General features: G+C 42.0%; 1 protein-coding gene across 2 annotated transcripts in view; it reads right to left on the bottom strand.

Moving 5' to 3' along the window:
• Positions 1-23,773, bottom strand: part of AFG3L2 (AFG3 like matrix AAA peptidase subunit 2) — a 1,447,137-nt gene that overhangs the window by 221,782 nt on the left and 1,201,582 nt on the right. For both annotated transcript variants that reach the window (XM_044067171.1, XM_044067172.1), the window contains one exon: positions 22,890-23,000. In XM_044067171.1, coding sequence (XP_043923106.1) covers positions 22,890-23,000 — 111 coding nt within the window. The remainder of the gene's footprint in view (positions 1-22,889; positions 23,001-23,773) is intronic.

Genomic DNA, 23,773 nt, shown 5'->3' on the forward strand with positions numbered 1-23,773 from the left:
TAATGTTTTACAAGTTGGTTCCAGTGCGGCTGGACGAAGATTTCATGCTCATTGTTTTAAGGCTAAAGCTTATGACTAGCATTTAGATGTGGAAGGTGCTTTATTGCTTTGGTTTCTGCTAGCATACACATGTGAAATGTCTTGTATTGTTGTAAGTTTCTGAGAACTCAGACCAGGTGTTAAGATGATGCAATATGAATACTGGGAAAACCTAAGTGTCAAAAATGATGTACGTTTGGGAGGGCCTTAGAGACGTGTTTGTTAGTAATGTTTAAATACTATTTTTCACAAGAGACTAGAAAGCATTTTGTCTTTGGAGAGCACTGTGATTTCTTGTAGGAATAGTTAAAGCTAGTAAAGATTAATTAGGTATTTTACATTGAAATCAGACCTGTCCTATTGTATTATTTTAAGTTTCTGTGTGATCTCTGAACTCTTAGATAACTCTGTGACATAGTAGTTTTGTCTTGTGTTTTAATTATTTATTATTAAATATTTTTAAAACCTTCTATCTGTGGCTGATTTGTGTAGAGATGAGCTCTAGAGTACACTGCATATTTATAGAGGTTATTGTAATAGGCCACTCTAAAGTAAGCCTCGACTGTTAGTCATACTACCATTGGATAATAATATTGCACAGTAATAATTGGACACACTTTTAAGGACCTTTTAGTAGCTGATGATATTAACTGGGTGGTGGCAGTAATTACTATCGTATAGTCTGGGTAAAGGGGCACAGCTGGAAAATCTGTGTCAGCCTTTTCCAGGAGTTTCTGTGAAGATGTATAAATACTTATCTCAAAATGTGTGTGTGTTGTGTCAGCTACTTGGCAGGGACACAAAGCACTGGTTGGACAGGGAGGGCACTGGAGGTTTTAGCTTGCCCAGTTAGGCTGAGAACTGGACCCTATAGCTGTACCAGTGGGGAGTCTTATTGGGGACCTGGTGAGCAAGGGAGCAACCAGCCCCAGACTGACTGTGATTTCTGTGTGCACTTAAGGGAAATTGTACTTTACTGTGTCTATTAGTTATCCTTTTCTCTTCTATGAGACAACCTCCCTGGTGTTAGTGGTGAGGATTGAGGCTACTTGATTGCTGGGCCAGGGCAAGGTCGTCACACGTGTTTGGCAGTGGTGGGATCTACTTCACATACTAATTGGCTTGTAGTAGTGTGGGCAGAGCGGATTCCTGTAGCTTATGTACAGTGATCTCTAAATGTATTTTGTACTCTAAAACAGCCATGCAGTGTATACTCAAGAGTTCAGATTACAATTGTTTTATTTTTTTTGTTAGCTTAGTGTTAGTCAGGGTGAGCAGGTAGCATGTCGGCAGAAGAATATGGAAAGCTGACAAGACGCCAGTTGGTGGAGATGTGCTAGGCTACGGGACTGGTGCATGGAAACCTGACTAAAGTAGATCTGATTGCAGCCTTGGTTACAGCTGCATCAGAAAGCAGCAGCCTGGAAGACAATCAGACTGACAGTGGAGATGCAATATCCTCAAAGAATGGACAGCTCAACCTTTCTGCAGTGGGCTTAAAAATCAAGCTGGAGCTAAAGAGACTTGAGTTGGAGGCTAGACATATGGAACTAGAAGCAGCCGAGATAATGAGGAGTCTACAAGTTGAGGAAAATGAATGGCAGAGGAGGCATGAGAGGGAAATGCTGACTCTTCGCCAGAGTCATGGAGATAATGGGGAAGGGAGTAACTGGAAGCCAGAAGCACAAAAGGTCAGTACATTTCTTCCACAGTTTAAAGAGGGGGATAATTTTGATAGCTTCATTCATATGTTTGAGCGGGTATGTAAACAGTATGAAGTTGAGCAAGGGCTCTGGGTACGGTTCCTGACCCCCTTACTCCATGGTAAAGCTGTAACTTATTTAGCAAAAATGCATGACACTGACTGTTTTGATTATACTGCTGTAAAAAGACATTTGTTAGAATGTTTTAAGCTAACACCTGAAATGTACAGGAAAAAGTTTTGTGAGCATAGACACAAGGCAGATGAAAATGTATGTGAATATGTTGCTGAACTGAGCACTTATTTTCATAGCTGGGTGAGTGGATGTCAGGTCACCACTTTTGAAGGGCTGTCAGACCTTTTGATAAGGGAACAAGCCCTTAGCACTTTGCCTGAGGACATGAGGATCTGGTTAGCTGATAGACAGTGTGCTACTTCAGAGGAGTTGGGTAAGAATGGAGACCTATACCTAGCAAGCAGGGCAGCCATGCACAGGAAAGGGACCCCCAGTACTGCTCATGGGACTAAAGGAACCCATGGTGGGCAGCACAGACTGCCTCAACAAAATCTGCTAGTAGCAGGGGAAGCCACTAGTCCAGGTACACGTCCAGGAACTAGGGTTAAATGTTTTGAATGCAACCAGTGGGGCCACGAGGCATACAGGTGTCCACGGAGGCAAGGTGGGGAACCAAAGGTGAGGGAGACAATAAGTGGTAAAGACAAAATGCCAACAGTGGGTTGTCTTGAAACAACAGGGGTATGGAACTACCATCCTGCAGATGTCCTGAGAGGGAAGGATTTGGATGAGGCAGTACTATGTACTTATGCAGTTAAATGTAGCGAGGCTAGGAGACAAGCATGTGGGTCTGGTAGCCTGGGGGAGACCCAGACAGACTGCATACTTGCAGCCAGGACTGCTGAGGTGGTTACTTCAGGGAGTGAGCTACGGTGTAGCAGTGAGACTGAATGTGAGTCACAGCTGTTTGTGGGTACTGATGTTCCCTTGGAAAGGGTAACTGCAAAGGAAGAGGTGAGTAGTAGTACCCAGGCTGACAGTGAGGCACCGCTGTCAGAGGATGCCAAACTTCCTGTAGAAGGGGAGCTGGGAAGGGTTACAAGGAGAGACTTGAGACAGGCTCAGCTCTCAGACCCTACACTGCAAGGCCTGAGGCAGGTAGCTAGGGAGGCACATGATTCTCAAGGGAAGGGGGAATCTGTATATTGGAACAAATGGTTATTGTACAGAGAGTGGACCCCCTGATGGAGGGCTAGAAGGTGAGAGAGTACAGCAGTTGGTAGTGCCTAGAGCTTACCATCTGGCACTTCTAGCCATAGCCCATGATATTCCCTTTGCAGGTCATATGGGCATAAAATGTAGAAAGAGGCGTATTATGCAAAACTTCTATTGGCCTGGAATTTCAAGAGATGTAACAGGGTACTGCAGGATCTGTGAGCAGTGCCAAAAGGTAGACAAGGTGGGAGCTCCTTTGATGCCTTTGCCTGTGATTGTGGAGCCATTTCAGAGGGTAGCTATAGATACTGTGGGTCCTCAGAGTACCCCAAGTTCCACAGGGAAAAAGTTTATCCTAGTAATTGTAGATTATGCTACACGATACCCTGAGGCAGTGGCTTTGTCCTCCATTGAGGCCGAGAAGGTGGCAAATGCTTTGCTAGAGATTTTCAGCAGGATGGGTTTCCCAAAGGAAATACTGTCTGACAGAGGTGCCAATTTTATGTCAGACCTGCTGGCTTGTCTGTGGAAGTCCTGTGGGGTGAAGCAAATGAAGACCAACCCCTACCATCCCCAAACAAATGGCCTTGTTGAGAGGTTAAACTTTACAATCAAGTCCATACTACGGGCATTTGCATATCAGTTTAAGAGGGAGTGGGACAAATATTTGCCCCATCTGTTGTTTGCTTACAGAGAGGTTCCCCAGGAATCCACAGGTTTTTCACCCTTTGAGTTGCTGTATGGGCATAGGGGGAGGGGATCTCTAGATTTAATTCAAGATGAGTGGGAAGGTGAGTGTGGGTCTCACAAGGAGTCTGTTGTGGCATATGTCCTGAACCTCAGAACAAGGCTCAGGGAACTCATGGGCCTGGCCCAGGAGAACCTGGCAGAAGCCCAACAACAGAAAAAGGTGTGGTATGACAGGAATGCTCGAGCTAGAGAGTATGCTGTAGGGCAGCAGGTGATGGTTCTCATTCCTGCCAGACACAACAAGCTGCAAGCAGCTTGGGAGGGACCCTACAAGGTGGTAAGAAAGGTAAGCAATGTTAACTACATGGTGGAATTGCTAGGCAGACGGCAGGGGCAAAAATTGTACCATGTTAACAAGATGAAACCTTACCATGATAGGGAGGCTCTTGTGCTGAGCATTTGCAGTGGATTCCAGGAGGAGTCTGAGAGAGATCTTGTGACTGATCTCCTCAGTGGAAGGGGTAGCAATGTCCCAGCAGCTATCTCCTACCCAGGTTTGAGAAATCCGAGCAGTGTTGCAGGAGTTTGGGGGCATGCTCACCGGGAAACCAGGGAGCACCCACCTGGTGCAGCACCAGGTGGATACAGGACCCCAAAGGCCTATCAGGCAGACCCTTTACAGGGTGCCTGAGAGAGTCAAACAGACTCTGAGGGAGGAGGTACAGGAGATGTTGGAACTAGGGGTGATTCAAGAGTCCAACAGTCCCTGGGCCTCACCAGTGGTGTTGGTGCCAAAGATGGATGGCAGCAACATGTTCTGTGTGGATTACAGGAATTTAAATAGTCTCACAGAGTCGGATGCTTACCCCAAGCCTAGGACAGATGAGGCCTAGAGCAGCTGGGTGGGGCTAAGTATCTTACAACCATTGATCTTACAAAGGGTTTACTGGCAGGTGCCCTTGACTCCCAGTGCTAGAGAGAAGTCAGCCTTTGTGACTCCTTTTGGTTTGTATGAGTTCACAAAGATGCCCTTTGAGATGAAGAATGCCCCAGCGACTTTCCAGAGGCTGGTAGATCATATCTTAGCAGGAGCAGGAGGGTTTTCCCTTGCTTACATGGATGATATTGCTATTTACAGCCATTCCTGGCAAGAGCACCTTCAGGATGTCAGGGAGTTGCTGGGGATTACAGAGGGCAGGGTTGACCATTAAGCCAAGCAAATGTCAGGTGGGTATGGCAGAAGTCTCCTACCTAGGACATAGAGTGGGGAGTGGTAAGATAAAGCCAGAACCTGCCAAAATGGAAGCTATTCAGGCATGGCTTGCACCTGTTACCAAAAAGCAGGTGAGGACATTCTTGGGGAAAGCAGGGTACTACAGAAAGTTCGTTCCCAATTATAGTACCATAGCTGCTCCCCTCACAGACCTGACAAGGAAGAACAGGCCAGATAATGTAGTGTGGACCCCAGCATGTGAGCAGGCATTTCAGAAGCTTAAGGAAGCTTTGGGAGGACTCCCTGTGTTAGCCAGTCCAGACTACAACAAAGAATTTGTTGTGCAGGTGGATGCTTCAAACTATGGGGTGGGGGCTGTACTTAGCCAGATTTCTTCAGAGGGAGAAGAGCACCCAGTGGTTTATCTCAGTCGTAGGCTCCAACCTAGGGAGGAATGCTATGCAGTGGTAGAAAAGGAATGTCTAGCCATAGTGTGGGCACTACAAAAACTTCAGCCTTATCTGTATGGAAGAAAATTCACTGTGATGACAGATCACAACCCTCTAACATGGTTAAACAGAGCCAGTCAGCAAAATGCCAAGTTGCTAAGATGGAGTCTCGGGTTGCAAGCATATGATATGTCAGTGCAGCACTGCAGTGGGAGTAGCAATGCCAATGCAGATGGGCTCTCAAGATAGGGAATGGGGTGAGGTACACCCAAGACAGACCTGACACTCTCGAGCGATGTTTCTTGACACTCTCGAGCGATGTTTCTCAAGGGGCACTTGAAAAACGTGCTTGAGTTCCACGGGGGGAAGAGATGTGATGATTGGGGAGAGATGGGCAAAGGCTAGCAGCCTAGTCAAATATAAGTTGATACATAATTCTATCAACTGTATAAATAAATGTAAAATACAGGCATGTTTTCCTGATCATAAATGTAAAATACAGGCTTCTGTTTGTAAATGTAAGAAAACACTGTAAAATGTGAACTTCAAGATTGTTGCAACATTGCCATCTGCTGTAAGGAAAACCAAGCCAAGTATTTCAAATGTGTCTTTTTAAGATGAAAAGATCTTATTAATGTTTTCCAAGTTGGTTCCAGTGCGGCTGGATGAAGATTTCATGCCCATTGTTTTAAGGCTAAAGTTTATGACTAGAATTTAGATGTGGAAGGTGCTTTATTGCTCTGGTTTCTGCTAGCATATACATGTGAAATGTATTGTTGTAAGTTGCTGAGGAGGTGTTAGATTGCTAAATAATGCAGTTTGTGGCCTGAGAACTCAGACCAGGTGTTAAGATGATGCAATATGAATACTGGGAAAACCTAAGTGTCAAAAATGATGTAATTTTGGGAGGGCCTTAGAGACATGTTTGTTAGTAATGTTTAAATACTATTTCTCACAAGAGACTAGAATGCATTTTGACTTTGGACATCTAACTTATCAGCAGTCTGCCTATGCTCACATGTTAGGTTTTAGCACTGTGATTTCTTGTATGAATAGTTAAAGCTAGTAACAACTAATTAGGTATTTTTCTTTGAAATCAGACCTGTCCTACTGTATTATTTTAAGTTTCTGTGTGATCTCTGAACTCTTAGATAACTCTGTGGTGTAGTAGTTTTGTCTTGTGTTTTAATTATTTATTAAATATTTTTAAAACCTTCTACATGTGGCTGATTTGTGTAGAGGTAAGCTCTAGAGTACATTGCATATTTATAAAAGTTATTGTAATAGGCCACTCTAAAGTAAGCCTTGACTGTTAGTCATACTACCATCGGATAATAATATTGCACAGTAATAACTGGACACCCCTTTAAGGGCCTTTTAGTAGCTGATATTATTTATTAACTGGGTGGTGGCAGTAATTACTACCGTATAGTCTGGGTAAAGAGGCACAGCTGCAGAATCTGTGTCAGCCTTTCCCATGAGTGTCTGTGAAGTTGTATAAATACTTATCTTAAAGTGTGTGTGTGTTGTGTCAGCTACTTGGCAGGGACACGAAGCACTGGTTGGACAGAGAGGGTACTGGAGGTTTTAGCTTGCCCAGTTGGGCTGAGACCTGGACCCTATAGCTGTGCCAGCGGGGAGTCTTATTGGGGACCTGGTGAGCAAGGGAGCAACCAGCCCCAGACTGACTGTGATCTCTGTGTGCACTTTAGGGAAATTGTACTTTACTGTGTGTATTAGTTATCCTTTTCTCTTCTAGGAGATGACCTTCCTGGTGTTAGTGGTGAGGATTGAGGCTCCTCGATTGCCGAGCCAGGGCACGGTCGTCACATAGATTAAATTGCCTGACTGAGTTCTTTTCCTGTGAACTAGTCTTTTGGTGAGTTGTCTACAACCCATGCATGCATACATGTACTACTTGTACATATACATATAAAAATGTAAAATCAGCCAACTCAGTTTATAGTCACATCAGTGCTGGTTCAAAGAAAATATGTTTCAATAGGGAATAAAGAAGACCGTTTTTTCCCCCACAGGAACAGTTTCTGAACAATGAAGGGAAAGTTGAGGAGAATGCCCATCTTGCATCTCCTAAGAAAGCAGAAAATGCTGCTTTGACAAACAGCAACTTCTCAACATCTGAATGGAGCTGCACAGTTTACTTATTCTAAAGTCTTTTAATCCTTTACTTTTGATCAATTTTTTAAACACCTTTATTGAATTATCACTTGTGACACAGCCAAATTTACATTTATATAAAAGCAAACTGTATTAACAAGTTGAAGTTTACAAACATTATATTTCACATACATTGCTATATATCATATAACCTAAGCAACATTATATACATTTTTCAATGCCTGTCCCCCCCTTTTTTTAAACAAGAAACTTCTATCAAACCATCACTTACAACATAGGCAGTTATACATTTATATAAATGAAAAGAATCCACACCGACACAATCCTAGTTAAAACATTTGACATCAAAAAACATACTGACACACTCCCAGTTGCAAACATTAGACATCACTTATAATCTACCAAATCATTTTCAGTCAAACATTACATAGCTCATTTAAACTTCATTCCTACCCTATATGTATTCTTTCCACAATTCCCATTTTTTCCTATGTAGTTTGTTCCTACTCTTCAAAAGATCTCAATTCCAGTTGTTTTATCTCTGTTACTATATTCAGTATTTCTAGTACAGCTGGTTTAGATTTTTATTCCCATTTTCTAGTAATTCCTTTTCTGGCAGCTACCATAATTAGACACAGCAAGGCCTTACAGTGTCTAGGCAATTCGATTCTGTATCACAGCTCAGTAAAATCAATCGCCCTCGTTGCAGCAACCTGCTCACCTAGCATCTCCAACAGTGCATCCTGCAGGGACTCCTTAAAGCCCACAAACTGACAGCACTCCCAGAAAATATGTTCCCAATTTCCTCTTTCTTCTCTGGCACACCTTCAACATTTGCTGTCTCGAGGAAAAATTCTATGGAGTTTACTTGGGTATAAAAATATCTATGTATATGGAGTTTACTTGGGGTATAAAAATATCTATGTAAACATTTCCAAGCAAAAATCCTAACTCTTCTAGATTTTGCTGCACATTTGAGAGACATACATATATCCTCCCATTGTTTCTTTGTGAACTGCTTATCCAGTCTCTCTTCCAATCTTTTCTATCATCCTCTGATTGATTCTTATATTTATCATGCAATATTTTCTATGCTCTACCAATTATTCCTTTTATAATGCCAGTGTCTGTTCTAGATTCTACTAAAAAGTCTGCCAGTGCTGGTCTTTCATTTAGGACCCCCCCCCATTTCTTTCTCTTTAACTATACTCTGATAGCAATCCTTGATAGGGAAGGCAATCTCTAACCTGCAGTCTAAAATTCTTAGCGTCTTCCCATTCTATCATCTTTTCTTCCCTAGTTATTTGCTCCCGATACCTTGGTTCATTTGCCGGTTTTCTTCAGTAAACTCCAGACTCCTCTTGCCTAATGTCTATCCCTAAATGCAGTCATCCTTATCAGCAGAATCTCCTTTCTCCATTCCCGTGTTGGCTTACTTCTTCGGATACTTTCAGCTACTTTATATATATAATACTTTGTATGATTACTGTTATTCTCCTTGAAGGCTTGTATCCAAAATCCCATTCTCTCCTTGTTTCTTGAGCTTTCATCATCACCCCTTTCCACTTTGAATTATAGTTTTCCGCTTGTGCTATGTATACGAGCCTTAACTGTGTAGCTCTGAAATACCCTTTTAATTCGGGTAACCCAATCTGCCCTGTTCTATTGGAAGAATCGGTTTATCCCACTTGACTCTTAGCATCTTCCCCTCCAAGGTAAACTTATCTACAACTTCTCCTCTGGTTGATAAAAATATGTCTGACCTGTGTACAAGACTAATAGAACTAAAAAGATTTTAAATGCTTGCATCTTACTATCCATATCCATATAACAAAACTTCAATTTTTTCAGTTTTTGGGTATCTTTTGTTTAGTCTCATCCTACATATCCTTAGCTGCCACACCGGAATCATTTTAATCCATACTCCTACATGCTTCATTTTGTCATGTCCCCATAAATATTGATGTGAGAGTGTTCAATCTCGCCATTTGTTCTTACAAATGGGTGTCGGAGCCGAGTCGGCCGCTTAGCAAAGCTCTGCATCTAGGAGAAGCTCGAGACCAACCTACCTCCCACAATTCCCTCTGCCTCTACCTCACATCTAGTTTGCCGCTGCAACCGATCGCATCGAAATTGAAGAGCTCTGACCAACTTTGGGAAGATAAGCTAAATTCTTACCTTTTTTTCTTGTAAAATCTGATCTTTTTGGGATCTTAAATTTAGTGTGTGTGTGTGGGTCTGGTCATCCTTTTGGCTACTCTCTTATATATAATATGTATATATATATATATATATATATATATATATAGTTTAGTTTACCTTAGGGCCTACCCCACCTACTTGGATTAGGATTGATACTTGCAATTTTTATTGCTGTGTTTGTGGACTTGCATCTAATCATTTTGACAAGTGTTTTTTGATATTTGTACAGTTTTTTCCTCACAGGATATGTCTGAAAAAGCCAAGTCTGGATTCAAGAGGTGTCAGTGTGGGCAAAAGATGTCTGTCACTGACAACCATAGCTCCTGTGTCTACTGTCTTGGCCCTCTCCATCTACAAGAAGACTGTTCAATCTGTCATTCTTTTAGTGGAAGGGTCATGACAGATAGACGCAGGAAGCTGATGGATAGAGGTCTTTTGAAGCCTGCCTTCCAAGAGGCGCTTGACAAGTCAGACCAGGCTTCTAAGTCCTCGAAGGGCTCGAAGACATCGGAGCCCATGTCATCGGCTCCGAGTTCTTCGTTTAAGGTTCGTTCACCGGTTCCACAAGCTTCGGGGCCGAGTGTCGAACTTCTTACTGTGACCGAGCCTCGAGTCTTGGAACCGGTGTCGGAGCTTCCACCTCCTGCTATATTGAGGTCGGTACCGTCCTCGGTTCCTTCGACCCGATCTTCCAGACCCCTCTCCGACACCGACGTAGATGGTGTGGTGCAGAAGTTAATGGAGAACACGGCCCTGTCCAAGCTCATTTCAGTCTCCTCCCAATTGGTGCCGAGACTCGAAGGCCTTCCCTTATCTCCATCTGATCCTCCTCCTAGGCCTACTCAGCTTTCGGAGCCGGGAGATGTTGATCTGATGATAGTGGAGCCCTTGGTGCTGGAACCGTCCCTTCCTCGGTCGGCACCATTGACCTCGACTCCGTCGGAACCGTTAGCGGACTCGCGGAGTCGACGATCTATCCTTGGCTCCGGGACCGAAAGTCGAACCGATGTTTCGGTGCCGAGTCTCCCCCTTGGTGCCTCGGCACAGATCACTTTGGCTCCGTCCTCGGGGTCGATGCCCTTGGCCTCCGCGTCGGAGATACTTCCGCGTTCTTCGGAACAGGGGGATTCCTCGGCTCGGGGTCCAGGGGCCTTTGACCTCATGAGGAAGGTATTGTCTTCTCAGACAACCACGTCAACAGAAGCAACTTCTCCCTCCCGTAAAGGTCCATTGTCTACTTCTGCACCCACGACTACACATAAGCGTAGAGCACCAGTGTCTCAGCCACTCCCAGAGGGAGCCCCTTCTTCCTCGGAGGCCTCATCGGATGCCCCTCCCGATGACATTCCGAGGAAAAAGTTGTGCAAGAGGAGACACTTAGATTCTCCACAAGAATCTTTAACATCGGATACTGACTTAGATGAGTCAGAAGGGTCCCCAAAATCACCCTCAGAGGATGTCTCCTTTGCTGACATCCTGGAGATCCTGAAGCAGAGAGGTGATTGGCAAGCCCTACCCCCTTCTGAGGATGAGTCGGTTCTGCTGAAGGCATTTGGTGCTCGCCCTTCCTCCTCCTCCTGGGTCACTCCGCCCTTCGACGAGTTAATGTAGTTAATTGCTTGAAGGACATGGGAGGCACCTGACACAGTGGAGCCAGTTCCCAGGAAACCTAACAAATACATAACTGCCCCTCAGGACAAGTCATACCTTACTAAGGGAATTCCAGTGGACGCTATGGTGGTGGCCGCAGCCACTAAAAAGGAGATGTCCGAATCTTCCTCATCTGTCCATCCCCCTAACAGAGACTCTAGGACCATGGACAGATATGGGAAGCGTATTTTTAGTTCAGCGACTTTTTCCATGCGATCGCTGAACTACTTGACACACTTCACACAATTACAGAGGGATCTAGTCAAGGAGTTGGGAGATACCCTCCAGGGTAATACAGATGCTGCTGTCTCGGACAAGGTTACAGCACAGCTCAATACCCTTACGTCTATTGTGAACTCGTCCATGAGGCTCATCTCGTATGCGGCCGAAGGGTCAAGTAGGGCTGCAGCTTCAGCAATTGCTCTTCGTAGACAATCCTGGATGCGGCTGTGCTCCTTTGCGGAAGCCTTCAAGTCTTCCTTTACTAACGCCCCCTTTGATGGTGCCACTCTTTTTGGCCCCAAAGTAAAGAAGACCCTAACCTGGTGTGAGCAGGAGGGAAAGACTCTGTCTGCTGTCGGAGTCCGTTTTTCCACCCCATCCAGACCGTACCCCAAAGGGCAACGAGGTGGAAAGATGTGGTTTCGTAAACCCCAGGGTTCTTTCCCAGGCACACAGGGTGATGCCCCCCCCCAGAGGCAGAGCAGGGGGCAGAAATGGAAGACGCCACCCTGGTGGCAGAGGGGGTCCACAGAACCAAGGTGACAGGGATACCATCCCTGGCAAGCCTTTCCAGCACTCCTGAGAGGAGGCCCGACTGTCCTGCTCTGGAGGCAGTCGGGGGTCGCTTAGCTTTATACCCTCAGGCCTGGCAAAGCCACAAAATTCCCTTTGTATTTCCCCCATTACCACAAAAAAGAATCCCAGATGTACCACCCCATCTGCGAAAACCTGCAGCTATAGAAATCTCAAAGCTGCTAGAAAAAAAAAGTCAGCCAACCAGTCCCGGCGGACCAAAGAGGATCCGGAACTTACTCAAGGTTCTTTTTAGTTCCAAAAAAGACAGGGGACTGGAGGCCAATTCTGGACCTAAGCACTCTCAATACATTTGTGAAGAAAGAAAAGTTCCGGATGGTCACGCTTCAATCGATCCTTCCATTTTTACAGAAGGATGTGCTCAATAGATCTCAGGGACGCCTACTACCACATCAAAATGGCCAGAGTGTCCAGAGATCACCTGCTTCGGCTGGGAGCCAGCCACTTTCAGTTTCGGGCCCTGCCCTTTGGTCTAACCTCAGCCCCCAGGGTTTTCACCAAATGCATGGCAGTGGTAGCGTCTCACTTGAGACGCCTAGGATTCCGGGTGTTTCCATATCTGGACGACTGGCTCCTTACTGCCACCACCGAGCGTCAACTGATACAGGCCAGGGACTACACAATCAGCCTTTGTGCTCAGCTAGGGATTTCGATAAATTTCGAAAAATCTGCATTACAGCCCTTGCAGCATATTTCATTTATAGGGGCAGATCTAGATACCCGTTCTTTGCTACTAAAACTCCCCTCCACAAGAATAGCTTCCCTGCAAGAACACGTATCTCTCCTGCTATTGTTCAAAAAGTCCCCAGCCAATCTAGTCCTGAAAGTCTTAGGGCTCATGTCAGCTTCCCTCATTGCAGTTCCCATGGGGAGGCTACACATGAGAGTTCTCCAATGGCTGCTGTTCGCACAGTGGTCGTTCCAGCAATTACCGCTGACACACGAGATTCACATAACGAATACCTGCAAAGCACACCTGTCTTGGTGGTTACAGAATCACAACTTCATCAGCGGCCGACCGTTTGTGTTACCCAAACCAACATCCACAGTGACCACGGACGCTTCCCTGATAGAGTGGGGGGCATCTTTCAGGGACAGACAGTCCAAGGCGAATGGTCCAGCTTAGAGTACAACCTGCACATAAATGTTCTAGAGATGAGGGTAGTGTTTCTAGCTTTGCAACACTTCTCCCCCCTTCTACATCTAGGGACTATTGCAGTACAGACGGACAATATGTCCGTAGTCTGGTACATAAACAAACAGGGAGGAACCAAGTCTTACCAGTTGTGCAGAGAGGCCATGAGAATTTGGCAATGGGAAGAGTCCACGGGTCGCTTTCTAATAGCAATGCACATCCCGGGGTTATCCAACGTCATAGCGGACAGGTTGAGCAGAGCCATCCTGTTACTTCATGAGTGGTCCCTCAATCAGAAAGTGGCGGAAAGGATTTTCCGCAAATGGGGCCAGCCTTGCTGCGATCTGTTTGCGTCTCCAATGAACACCAAATGCAGAAGCTACTTTGCCCTTTTACCCCCTCCAGGGGATGTCCCCAGGGACGCTCTGATTCACGATTGGCCCCCGGGTCTCCTATACGCTTTCCCTCCTATACCACTGATCCCGAAATTTCTTCAGAAAGCCAAAGACCAGGAGAGGACTATAATTCTCATTGCCCCATTCTGGCCTCGACAGATTTGGTTCCCCTTTCTTCAAGCCCACCAAATGCAGGAGCCCTGGATTCTGGACCTAGTGCCAGATCTGCTGACTCATTCGTCAGGAGCTCCTCACCCGTCGCTCCTATCCCTCAAGTTAGCAGCCTGACTGCTCCGCTTCCCTACTTAGCCAGGTCTGATCTTCTTTCTCCGGCGGTTCAGAACATTCTGGTCGCCTCCCATAAGGCCTCCACTACTAAAATCTATTCCAGTAAGTGGAAACGTTTCGTCTACTGGGCGACTACACAGCATTTGGATTCTTTAGTAGCCCCCCTAAACAAGATTTTGGAATTCCTGTCCATTCTGTTTCACCAAGGAGCCTCTACTGCCACTTTAAAAGTTCAGTTGGCCGCTATTTCCAACTTTCACATAGGAGAAAACGGAGCTCCTATTATGGCTGATAGGCTTTGTAAGGCCTTCATGAAAGGGTCCTTTCATCTCAGACCAACAGTTAGGTCACCTACAGCTCCTTGGAATCTAAATTTACTTTTGTCCCAGTTAATTTTACCACCCTTTGAACCAGCTTCTTCCTGTTCCTTAAAGTTCTTGTCCTGGAAGACTCTTTTCCTAGTAGCTATCACTTCAGCCAGCAGTATCAGAACTTCAGGCACTTTCCATCAAACAGCCATATTTAATTTTTCACCCTGACAGGGTATCATTACACACCAACCCTTCCTTTCTCCCTAAGGTCTGTTCGGTTAACAACATTAATCAGTCCATTGAGCTTCCTACATTTTTCAAGAACCACTCCAACAAGCTGGAATACATGTTACACAAATTGGATGTTCATAGACAACTCAGATTCTACCTGGATAGAACTAAGGACCATAGGAAAGCGGACCGACTGTTTATAGCCTTTGCATATAACAAAAAGGGCAAGGCAGTGACGAAGCGCACACTTTCTAAATGGCTAACTGATTGTATAACCTTCATGTATTCTACTTCAAACCAGATTTTGTCCACCAAACCAAAGGGACATTCTACTAGGTCAGTTTCCACATCTCTGGCTCATGCGGCTCGTCTGCCATTGGACACTATTTGTGCAGCCGCCACTTGGTCTAAACCGCATACATTCATTACTCATTATAAAGTTGAGAAGACTTCCAGGGATAGAGCATCTTTTGGTTCCACTGTGCTCAGGAACGTTCTTCCGTGGGTCACTCAGGGTAATGGAGCTAGGGACGTTACCCATTTGTAAGAACAAACGGCGAGATTGAACACTCTCACATAAAGAAGTTATGTCCTTACCATAACGTTCCATGTGGAGTGTTCATCTCGCCTTTGTTCTTACATCCCCACCCTCCCACCCTCAGGTCTGGAAGAACGTACGGATTTAGAAGTCTGGTTTGTTTGTCTCCCACTAGTGGTCTCTCTGTTGTTTCTACTGGCTTGAGCTAGTGTCCGCTCCTTATGTATACTTATGTATCCCTTTTATGCTTGATTACCTTTGTTATTGCTGGACCTGGTATTGTTTTGCAAACTAGATCTGAGGTAGAGGCAGAGGATATTGTGGGAGGTAGGTTGGTCTCGAGCTTCTCCTAGATGCAGAGCTTTGCTTAGCGGCCGACTCGGAGCCGAGGATCGGCTCCGACACCCATTTGTAAGAACAAAGGCGAGATGAACACTCCACATGGAACGTTATGGTAAGGACATAACTTCTTTATACTGCTGAACCAATTCATATGTGGGTACATAATTTACCGTTATTGCTTTTGTTTTAGCTTCATTAATTTTGTATCCAAAAAAGATATGAAACTGTCTCAAAATGTTCCACAATACTGTAATGTGTCTTTCTGGTTTTGTCAGGTATAAAATAATATCATCTGCAAATAGAGCCAGCTTTTCTAGACTACCACACCAATTACATCCTTGAATTTCTGAGTCCCTTATTTTCTTTGCTAATGGTTCTAAATATAACGCAAACAACAAATGGAAAGAGGACACCCCTGCCTGGTTCCTCTGCACAAGCAGAAATTATCAGAGGACCCCCACCCAATTTTCACCTCCGATCCTTCATAAATCCTCCTAATCAACCTTATATTTTTTCCAGGAAATGCAAATGCTTCCATTGCCCTCCTCATAAAGTTCCAGATTACTCTGTCAAATGCAAGACCCACCAAAAACAATGGTATTTTTTACATTCTCCTTCTCTCTGGATCATCAATGTTCTGTTAATGTAGTCAAATGCTTGCCTCCCCTCCACAAAACCACATTGATCCATATCTATCAATTGTGGCATTACCTTTGCCATTCTTTTAGCCATTATAGACATGAACACTTTACAATCATGGCTTAGGATTGAAATGGGCCTGTATGAAGCTGGATCTGATGGATCTTTACCCTTTTTAGGTGTTACAGCTACCACTGCTTTCTTCCATGATGTTGGTACTTCTCCTCCTCTTAAAATATTGTTAAACAAAAACTTCCAGATCTTTATCTGTTTTTCCCTCCTGGCTTCCAAACTTCTACAGGAATACTATCTATTCCTGGGGACTTTCCTGCAGATTGGTTATACATCACAATTTTTATCTAATCTCCTCCTATCCTAACCACTAGTAACTGAACTTCATGACCCTGTAATTGGCGTATTTAATTCTTCCATAAAGATTTCCATTTGTATCTTTTCTTGATTTCCATATTTCTCAGCTTTATAGAGACTTTCATGGAATTTCCAGAATACTTCTAATACCCCTACAGGATCTCTTGTTACCTTCCCTTGTTATAGGCTCCTTAAGCTTGGTAACAGCTCATTCTACTTTCTGTTACCTGAGTCGTCGTTTTAAAAGTGTTTGTGCTCTAGTGTTATTATCAAAAAACAGTTGCTTAACAGCAATCTTTCTAAACTTGTGCATATTATCAAAGTAATCCCTTATTTTCTGCTTAGCATTCTGCAGTTGATCCTCTTCTTGTTCTGTGAGAGTCCCCCTATTCTGCAACATTTTAACACTTCTCAGTGCCTCTAAATAATTCTTGTTACTTCTTAAACATAGCTCCTTTTTATTCCCATCCTATTTTTAAACTCCACCTTAATTGTATCCTACTTTCTAGCTATATTTTCAGAAATAATTCCTATCCTCTTGAATAGCTCATGAATAATCTCCACTACCCACTCCTTAAATCCCTCTATTTTCAACAGACAGGTAGGAAAGTGCCAGTGTCTCATTTTTATTTCATTACCTGTGTTTTTATTTTAGTTTCTAATTGCTGCATGATCAGAAATAGTTATTCGATGCATATCAAGACCTGCAATTAAATGCACTTGTTCCTGTGAAATGTAAATTCTGTCTAGCCTAACCCAGTTTTTATATCTTGTAGAATAATATGTATATTCACTCAGAACTCCTATTACTAAATTCACATCTTCCATGCCAAATATTTTCAAAAATTTCTTCAAAAATCAACCCTCCTTTGTTATACATTCCCTTCTGGGACCCCCCCCCCCCCCCCCAGGCACATCACTCCGGGAAATTAAATTCCAGTCCCCACCTATAAGTAATATTCTTTGCTGAAAACTGATTATTTCTCCCAGAATTTTCTTAAGCTCCATTACAGCAGTTTTAAGTGGAATATAAATACATGCCAATGTAATCCTTCTCCCTTGCCAGTAGCCCCTTAGCACTACTAATCTGCCATTATCTTTTTTATCTTCTTCTATCTCTATTGGAGCTCCTTTGCAATTAACACAAGTGCTCCTCATTTCCTTAGTCCCAGACATTCCACTGAATAAGCATCCCGAAAACCTTTATGAAAATTCACATGTTCAATTCTTTCCAAGTGTGTCTCCTGTAAGATAACTATTTGCACTCTACATTTTTAATATAGTTCACTATTCTTTCTGTTTTGTACTTATATGTGAGACCGTTGAAATTTAGACACATTACAGAAAGCATCATTGTATTAAAAAGTTATTCCCACCTTTTATGTATAATGCCTTTTTTGTTAAATGTCTAGTTCCAACTTTTGTGTTACATGTATACACTGTTTGGCAGGTTGAACTTTTATATAGTTGTTTCTTGTCATATCCATTTGATCATATGTCACATCTTACAAAACTTGTTTTATTGAAAGCCCTCAGACAAAAAAAAAAACACAAATCCCCAATACCTCCCTAAAACCTATTAATTTAATACTAACACACAAAACTATATACACGTCTGACCCCAGAGCTGTTAGATATGCTACACCTAAAGAAATCCCAATCCCTCCATGCCATATGCTCCAGGGATCTAAAACTCATTACCACAATAAACAGAACATGTTGGAGGGACAGGTTCCTAACCCAGAAACTTCCCATACTATGGAACAAACTTCCCATTCACGTCAAGCAGAGCACTTCACTGGCCCTCTTTAACAGAAATCTTGACGAGTGGATGGACAACAGGAAGTTCACCCCGGGGATCACTTCAGTGGCCTTGCTTGACAGGGGCACTGGGAACTAACTTTGGGCAGCATGATGCCATGGAATCTTCTTGAGCTAGGCTTACATAGGTTCCAGGGCCATTAACCTAGTACACACCTATGAACATCTTCAAATACTGAAGTCTTACCCTCCTAAAAGGAACAAATGCCCCAAACTGACATCCACACTCACAGACTTAAGTTAACCTAAAAAGATTATCCATGCTAAGATCCATGGTGCAGCCTGTGCTTCTACTAAATGCTAACTGGTTTTGTCATATCTTTATAGCTCTCCCAGCTGGCAGAGCCCCTGAATGCTTTCAGAGAACATAATCTCCTAGCCAGTTTCTCTTTTCTTTCTTTTCCCCCAGCCAATCACTTTCCACCAGACTGTAACCAATTTATCTTTATTATATTGTCTCCATGGAGACATGAGAACCAGACAGTCAATTTCTCATTATCATACTGTCTCCACGGAGACATGAGAACCAGACAGTCAATTTCTCTTTATCAGACTGTTTCCATGGAGATATGAGGGCCAGATACCGAATTGCTACTAAGCAGGCATTCATTTGCTAGAAAAAAAGCCTCATAATATTCAATATTCTTTTTCATTTACTTGCTTTCTCTTAAAACATGTTACAAAATCAATCCAAGGTCTTTAATCTCGTCATTCCCCATGCAAGAATGAGAAAAAGCACAATAACTTTTTGTCAAGCCCTTTTAACCAGTGTTTTTTACATTGCAGTGCCTATGTTTCTTAAACTGAACAATAAGAAAGAGAGAAGGGAGAAAGAAAGTCAAAAAAGAACAGCAGCACCTATTTATAATCTCCATTACACTTGAAAACAACTGAGATAATTTTACTTTATTGCATGCAAAGAAAATCATACACCACAAAAACAGTACTACTAAGAAAAATGTTTTCTTTACTTGCAGTTATCTTTCTCCCCTTCCCCAAAACATTTTCCGAACATTAATGATATTAAGGTAGGGCATAAACTTTAGACTCCCTCACAAGACAAATCTTAAAAAATCCAATAATTCCATATTTCCTTATTCTGTTATATTTCACAAATATAATTACTGCAATTTAATCCCAATTTAAGTTACTGGTTTTATTACTGCTCATCTCAGTGTCCCAAATCCTGTCTGCTTCACTTTCAACATACTCTCGATTCTTCTAGTCAACTCTCATGGTCCCTTCCTCCTCTCCAACATTTTCTGTTGAAACAGTGGAAAAGTTTTCACAAGTGCAGTCTCACTGTGGTCTTTACTATCAGAAGAACAAGAAGCAGAATCTACTTCTGTTTCACAGTTCACTTTTTGTTGGACAAATTTTTGTATTCCCTCCTTAGCATGTATTTCACCAAATAATGATTGTGTCCCTCTAAGCAAGAATTCCTTGAAGACAGCTAGGCACAGCAGTTTGAATATCACACCTGAGTCTCGGCATTCCCTGAATAGTGGAATGAATTCACTCCTCTTCTGAGTGGTGTACAATGAGTAATCATTCTCCACAAACACTCTGCTGTCTCCCAGTTTTAGTATTTTGTCCTTCTGTCACAGTTTTGTCAGAATCAACTCCTTCTGCTGGTAGGATTGTACATTTACTATTAAAGGTCTAGGTTGCTTTCTCATAGTCAGGTTTAGAGCATATACACAATGTGCCCTTTCAACTAACAACTCCTGCTGTGTAATACCATTCCAGTTACTTATTTGTGTTTTCATAAAATTAATGCAGTCTGTTCCTTCTGTCTCTGGTACAGCTGAAAATTTCAGGTTTTCCCTACATGCTCTGTCCTCTAATTTTATTATTTTTTGAAAAATCTCTTGCTGAGCAGTCTCATTTTCAGCCAGCTTTTTCTTCATTTCAACCTCTGATTTTTACATCTTTATCACTTCATCTGATATGTTTACAGCTTCTTCCATTTTTTTCCAGCCTTTTATTGTTTGTGCTGATATACTCTATCAGTGTTTCATTTATTTTAACAAAGTCTGTGTGCAGTTGTCTTATATCTTCTTGTAGATTACTGGAAGTTATGCCTGGGGGTTGCACTGCTTTTTGCTTAACAGCTGCAGAACTTTACCCACACAGTGTTTCTTCATCACTTTTTGTAGGTGATTTTTCCAGGTGCTCTGTGTTTCTTTTTTCTGGCATCCAGGCAGTACACTTACTACCCACTTAATGAAATATACCCATAAACTCAAAAGTCTACTGGCCTTCTCTGTTAAATTTCTGTTTTCACACTGGGAGAGCTAGAGTTAAGCTGCTACTGAATGTGCAGCCATCTTGGAAGTCCCTTACTTTTGATCCAGTTTTAATCTTTTATCCGCTATGAAGCAAATGAAAATCAAGTAAATAAACAATGTCCACAAAAGAGAGTAAGAAAAGCTCCACTTTCTGTACTATATCAATTGCCATTTAGTCTGCAGAAAGTACTGTGTTGTACAGTCTATTTATTTTTTTCTTCATGAGGCTTTGCACAAAGGCTCTGCTACATTTGATTTAATAAAATGTGCCTGGAAGCAATGTATACACATTTCTACATAATAAAACTTTCTCTCATTTGATTTTTCCACCTGGTGAGGTCTTCTTGCAGGCTCTACAATCGAGGTTAATATATGGTATGAGGTAAGCCTGACTACATATACATTTTGGCAATTCAGAAAGAAACTGAGCCAAAATAATTGGACGAAGTGACTGAGACTGGGTAACATCTAGCTCCTCTTACATTCTATTTTTCTTGGACTCTTCTCATGTTTTCCTGCAATTTCCTGTAACTGGAATTTTCTACAGATTTCAGTATTCTACACACAATTAAACAAATTTGTTTAAAACTTTTCTGACAAAACATGTCAATAAAGGCAAATAATCAGTCAATCTAATTTCCCAACAAACACAAAAGATTAGCAGATCATAAAACAGCTGGTATATCCCATCAGCATTTAGAGGAAATTGCAATAGTTTTAAATGCAAACTAGGCAGAAGATGTAAACAACAAAAATAATGTAAAACTGAACAGTTATACCCTGGAAAAATAGTGCAGTCCAGAAACTTAGCAATTCAGTTAAACTGCTTTGTGTCAGTGTCAAAAGAAATGAAAAGCAGTATATACCAGTGCCGGAGTTAGATATCCTATGACACCTAGTGTTAGAACTGAAGCTGGCTTGAGAATTATAAAAGGTTGTACAAGGGAAAGGACAGCTTAGGATATTCTGGTCAGAACAATTCTTTCTGAAGTGGTATAATCCTAACACAATGAATTCCTGCTGTCCTTCTGAAATTAAGCTTTACCTGAGAAGTAACAAAGGTACGTAACACCATTACAGCTACTGGGACAACAAAGGGAATACTGGCTATGTTGTACTACTGACATGACATATTTTATAATGCAATTTTTGATATTTAGGCTGCATAAAATAAGCCCAATAGCTGAAGACCTTAGAGGCACTTCCCTTCTAAGCCTAGTACTGCAGTAAAGACAACCCATTTATTCTTTCTCCTGCAAAATTACTATTCATCTATATAAAAATATAAACATGTGCATACACACCGTTCTACTGATGAACAGCTTGTAGGCTTATCTTGTCTAATGTATTAATCGAATAAACATTTTTCTCAGGATAAAGTTTTTGCCTATCAGTGACAGTTTTACTCCTGAACAGGTAATAAGCTTCTTCTGTATAATTCGGGACTGTAATGAATGAAATCTATTATCTTTTTTCTCATTTAGAAAATAAACACAATACTGACATGAAAAATAGTTCCACTACTGAAAACTTACCTGACAGTTCAACTGATTGTAAAACTATAGTGCCACAAAGACAATCCAATTATTTCCCAATGCACATTTATTTTTTACTAAGTTCCACTCCTGAACACCTCATATGATTTTCCTTTTAATGTAGGAATGCAGTGAAAACAATCCATTTTGCCTCAGTAGAATGTTTCAGAAATGCCCTATATTTGTTTGAAAAGACTAATATTATAATAATGAGGAAAATCTAAGACTGTACTCCCAATTTCTATGGCTTAACAGCTTACCTTTTCGCCACATAAATGAGACATACATTGTATGTTCTAAAAAGTAATCTCCCACACCAGCCTTGTGTGATGGTACTTTGGCACACGATGAATTCACATGACCACACATGCCTTTGTTTTATACTATAATGGAAATCTTGTGATCAACTCAGTATGACACTTTCTGCAGAGCACTGCCCCCCCCCCCAAAAAAAAAAGGAGCAACAAAAATGTAAAAAAAACTGCATATCTCTATTGCTTTATTTTACTGATGACACAGTGAAATAAAGTGGAGAGATGATGCAGAGCAACAACAGTGGCAGCTGAACATTTTGCATTTATGAGTACATCAGGATGGCTATGACTAAATAACATACATGTGAAAGGAAAACACTGTGACAAGGTTAGAAAGCACACTTCCATCATGAGACAGTGCAGACTGACACTGTAGTAGGATTTCTGCAAACTCATCTGAGAACACCCAGCACTTACATTACTGATAATCACTACTGATATTCAGTAAAAATTAAATGAAACATATTTCTACTATTTTATATATTAACTGATTAATTAAGGCTCATTACATGAAAAAATATCTAAATTAGATATTCACATAGATTATACCTCCTATTACTCGTTCTACGGCTTGTTCAAAATGCTTTAGGCTGATGGCTTCTGAAAGGTGTCTAGCAGCAATTAAAGCAGCTTCATTGCAAACATTAGCGATGTCGGCACCTGCAAGCACAATTAATATGTCAGAGCAATTCACTTTGTAAAAATGGTTGATACACTTAGAAGAGAACATTAAAATTTGAAAGGGGTGTCAGTTACTGTTCTTTAATCATTTATAGAAGTGCATTAAGACAAATGTGCTAGCACTGAAAACACTCAGAATAATAATCATACATTCAAAAACAGGACTTACTCCTCCAGAACTCTTATCCTCTTGTTTATTAGATGGACTAACTGAATACATGCACATCATTTTCAGAAATACTACCCCACACCAAAACAGCTGTATCCTTACTTATCATTGTGGTATGCGTCATGTACATAGAACTACCACCTATAAAACCTGTTTCATTGTTATAAATATCTGTGACAAACTAACTTCATAAAAGCCAAATATGTATATAAGTGTTGCAGCTTACAACAAGAAGCTATTCTACAGCTATCTGCTGTATACTTCAGTTGAATAACTGGGTCATCCACATGTAACACAACATATTTAGCTGCTATTTTGTGCTAAGTAGGTTTAGTAATACAGCACTGTTACTTTTAATTTAAAAGTGAATTACTTTTTAAATAGTTGTTTCGGGTACAAATCTTAGCAGTATATTATCAAATATTTTATGTCTTCACAATAAACATTTACATTTTGAATTAAAGTCCCTTTATGGAGGAAGGGGGTTCATCAACTTGCGTTTTCCTTATTAGTAGAGTCACTTCATCAGGCAGTGCATTGGGGCAGTTGGGAGTTTGAGCTAGACTTATACATACCTAGTAAC

This window comes from Protopterus annectens, chromosome 3.part1, assembly GCF_019279795.1.
Source record: "Protopterus annectens isolate FY-2018-M chromosome 3.part1, PAN1.0, whole genome shotgun sequence".
Classification (NCBI taxonomy): Eukaryota; Metazoa; Chordata; order Ceratodontiformes; family Protopteridae; genus Protopterus; species Protopterus annectens.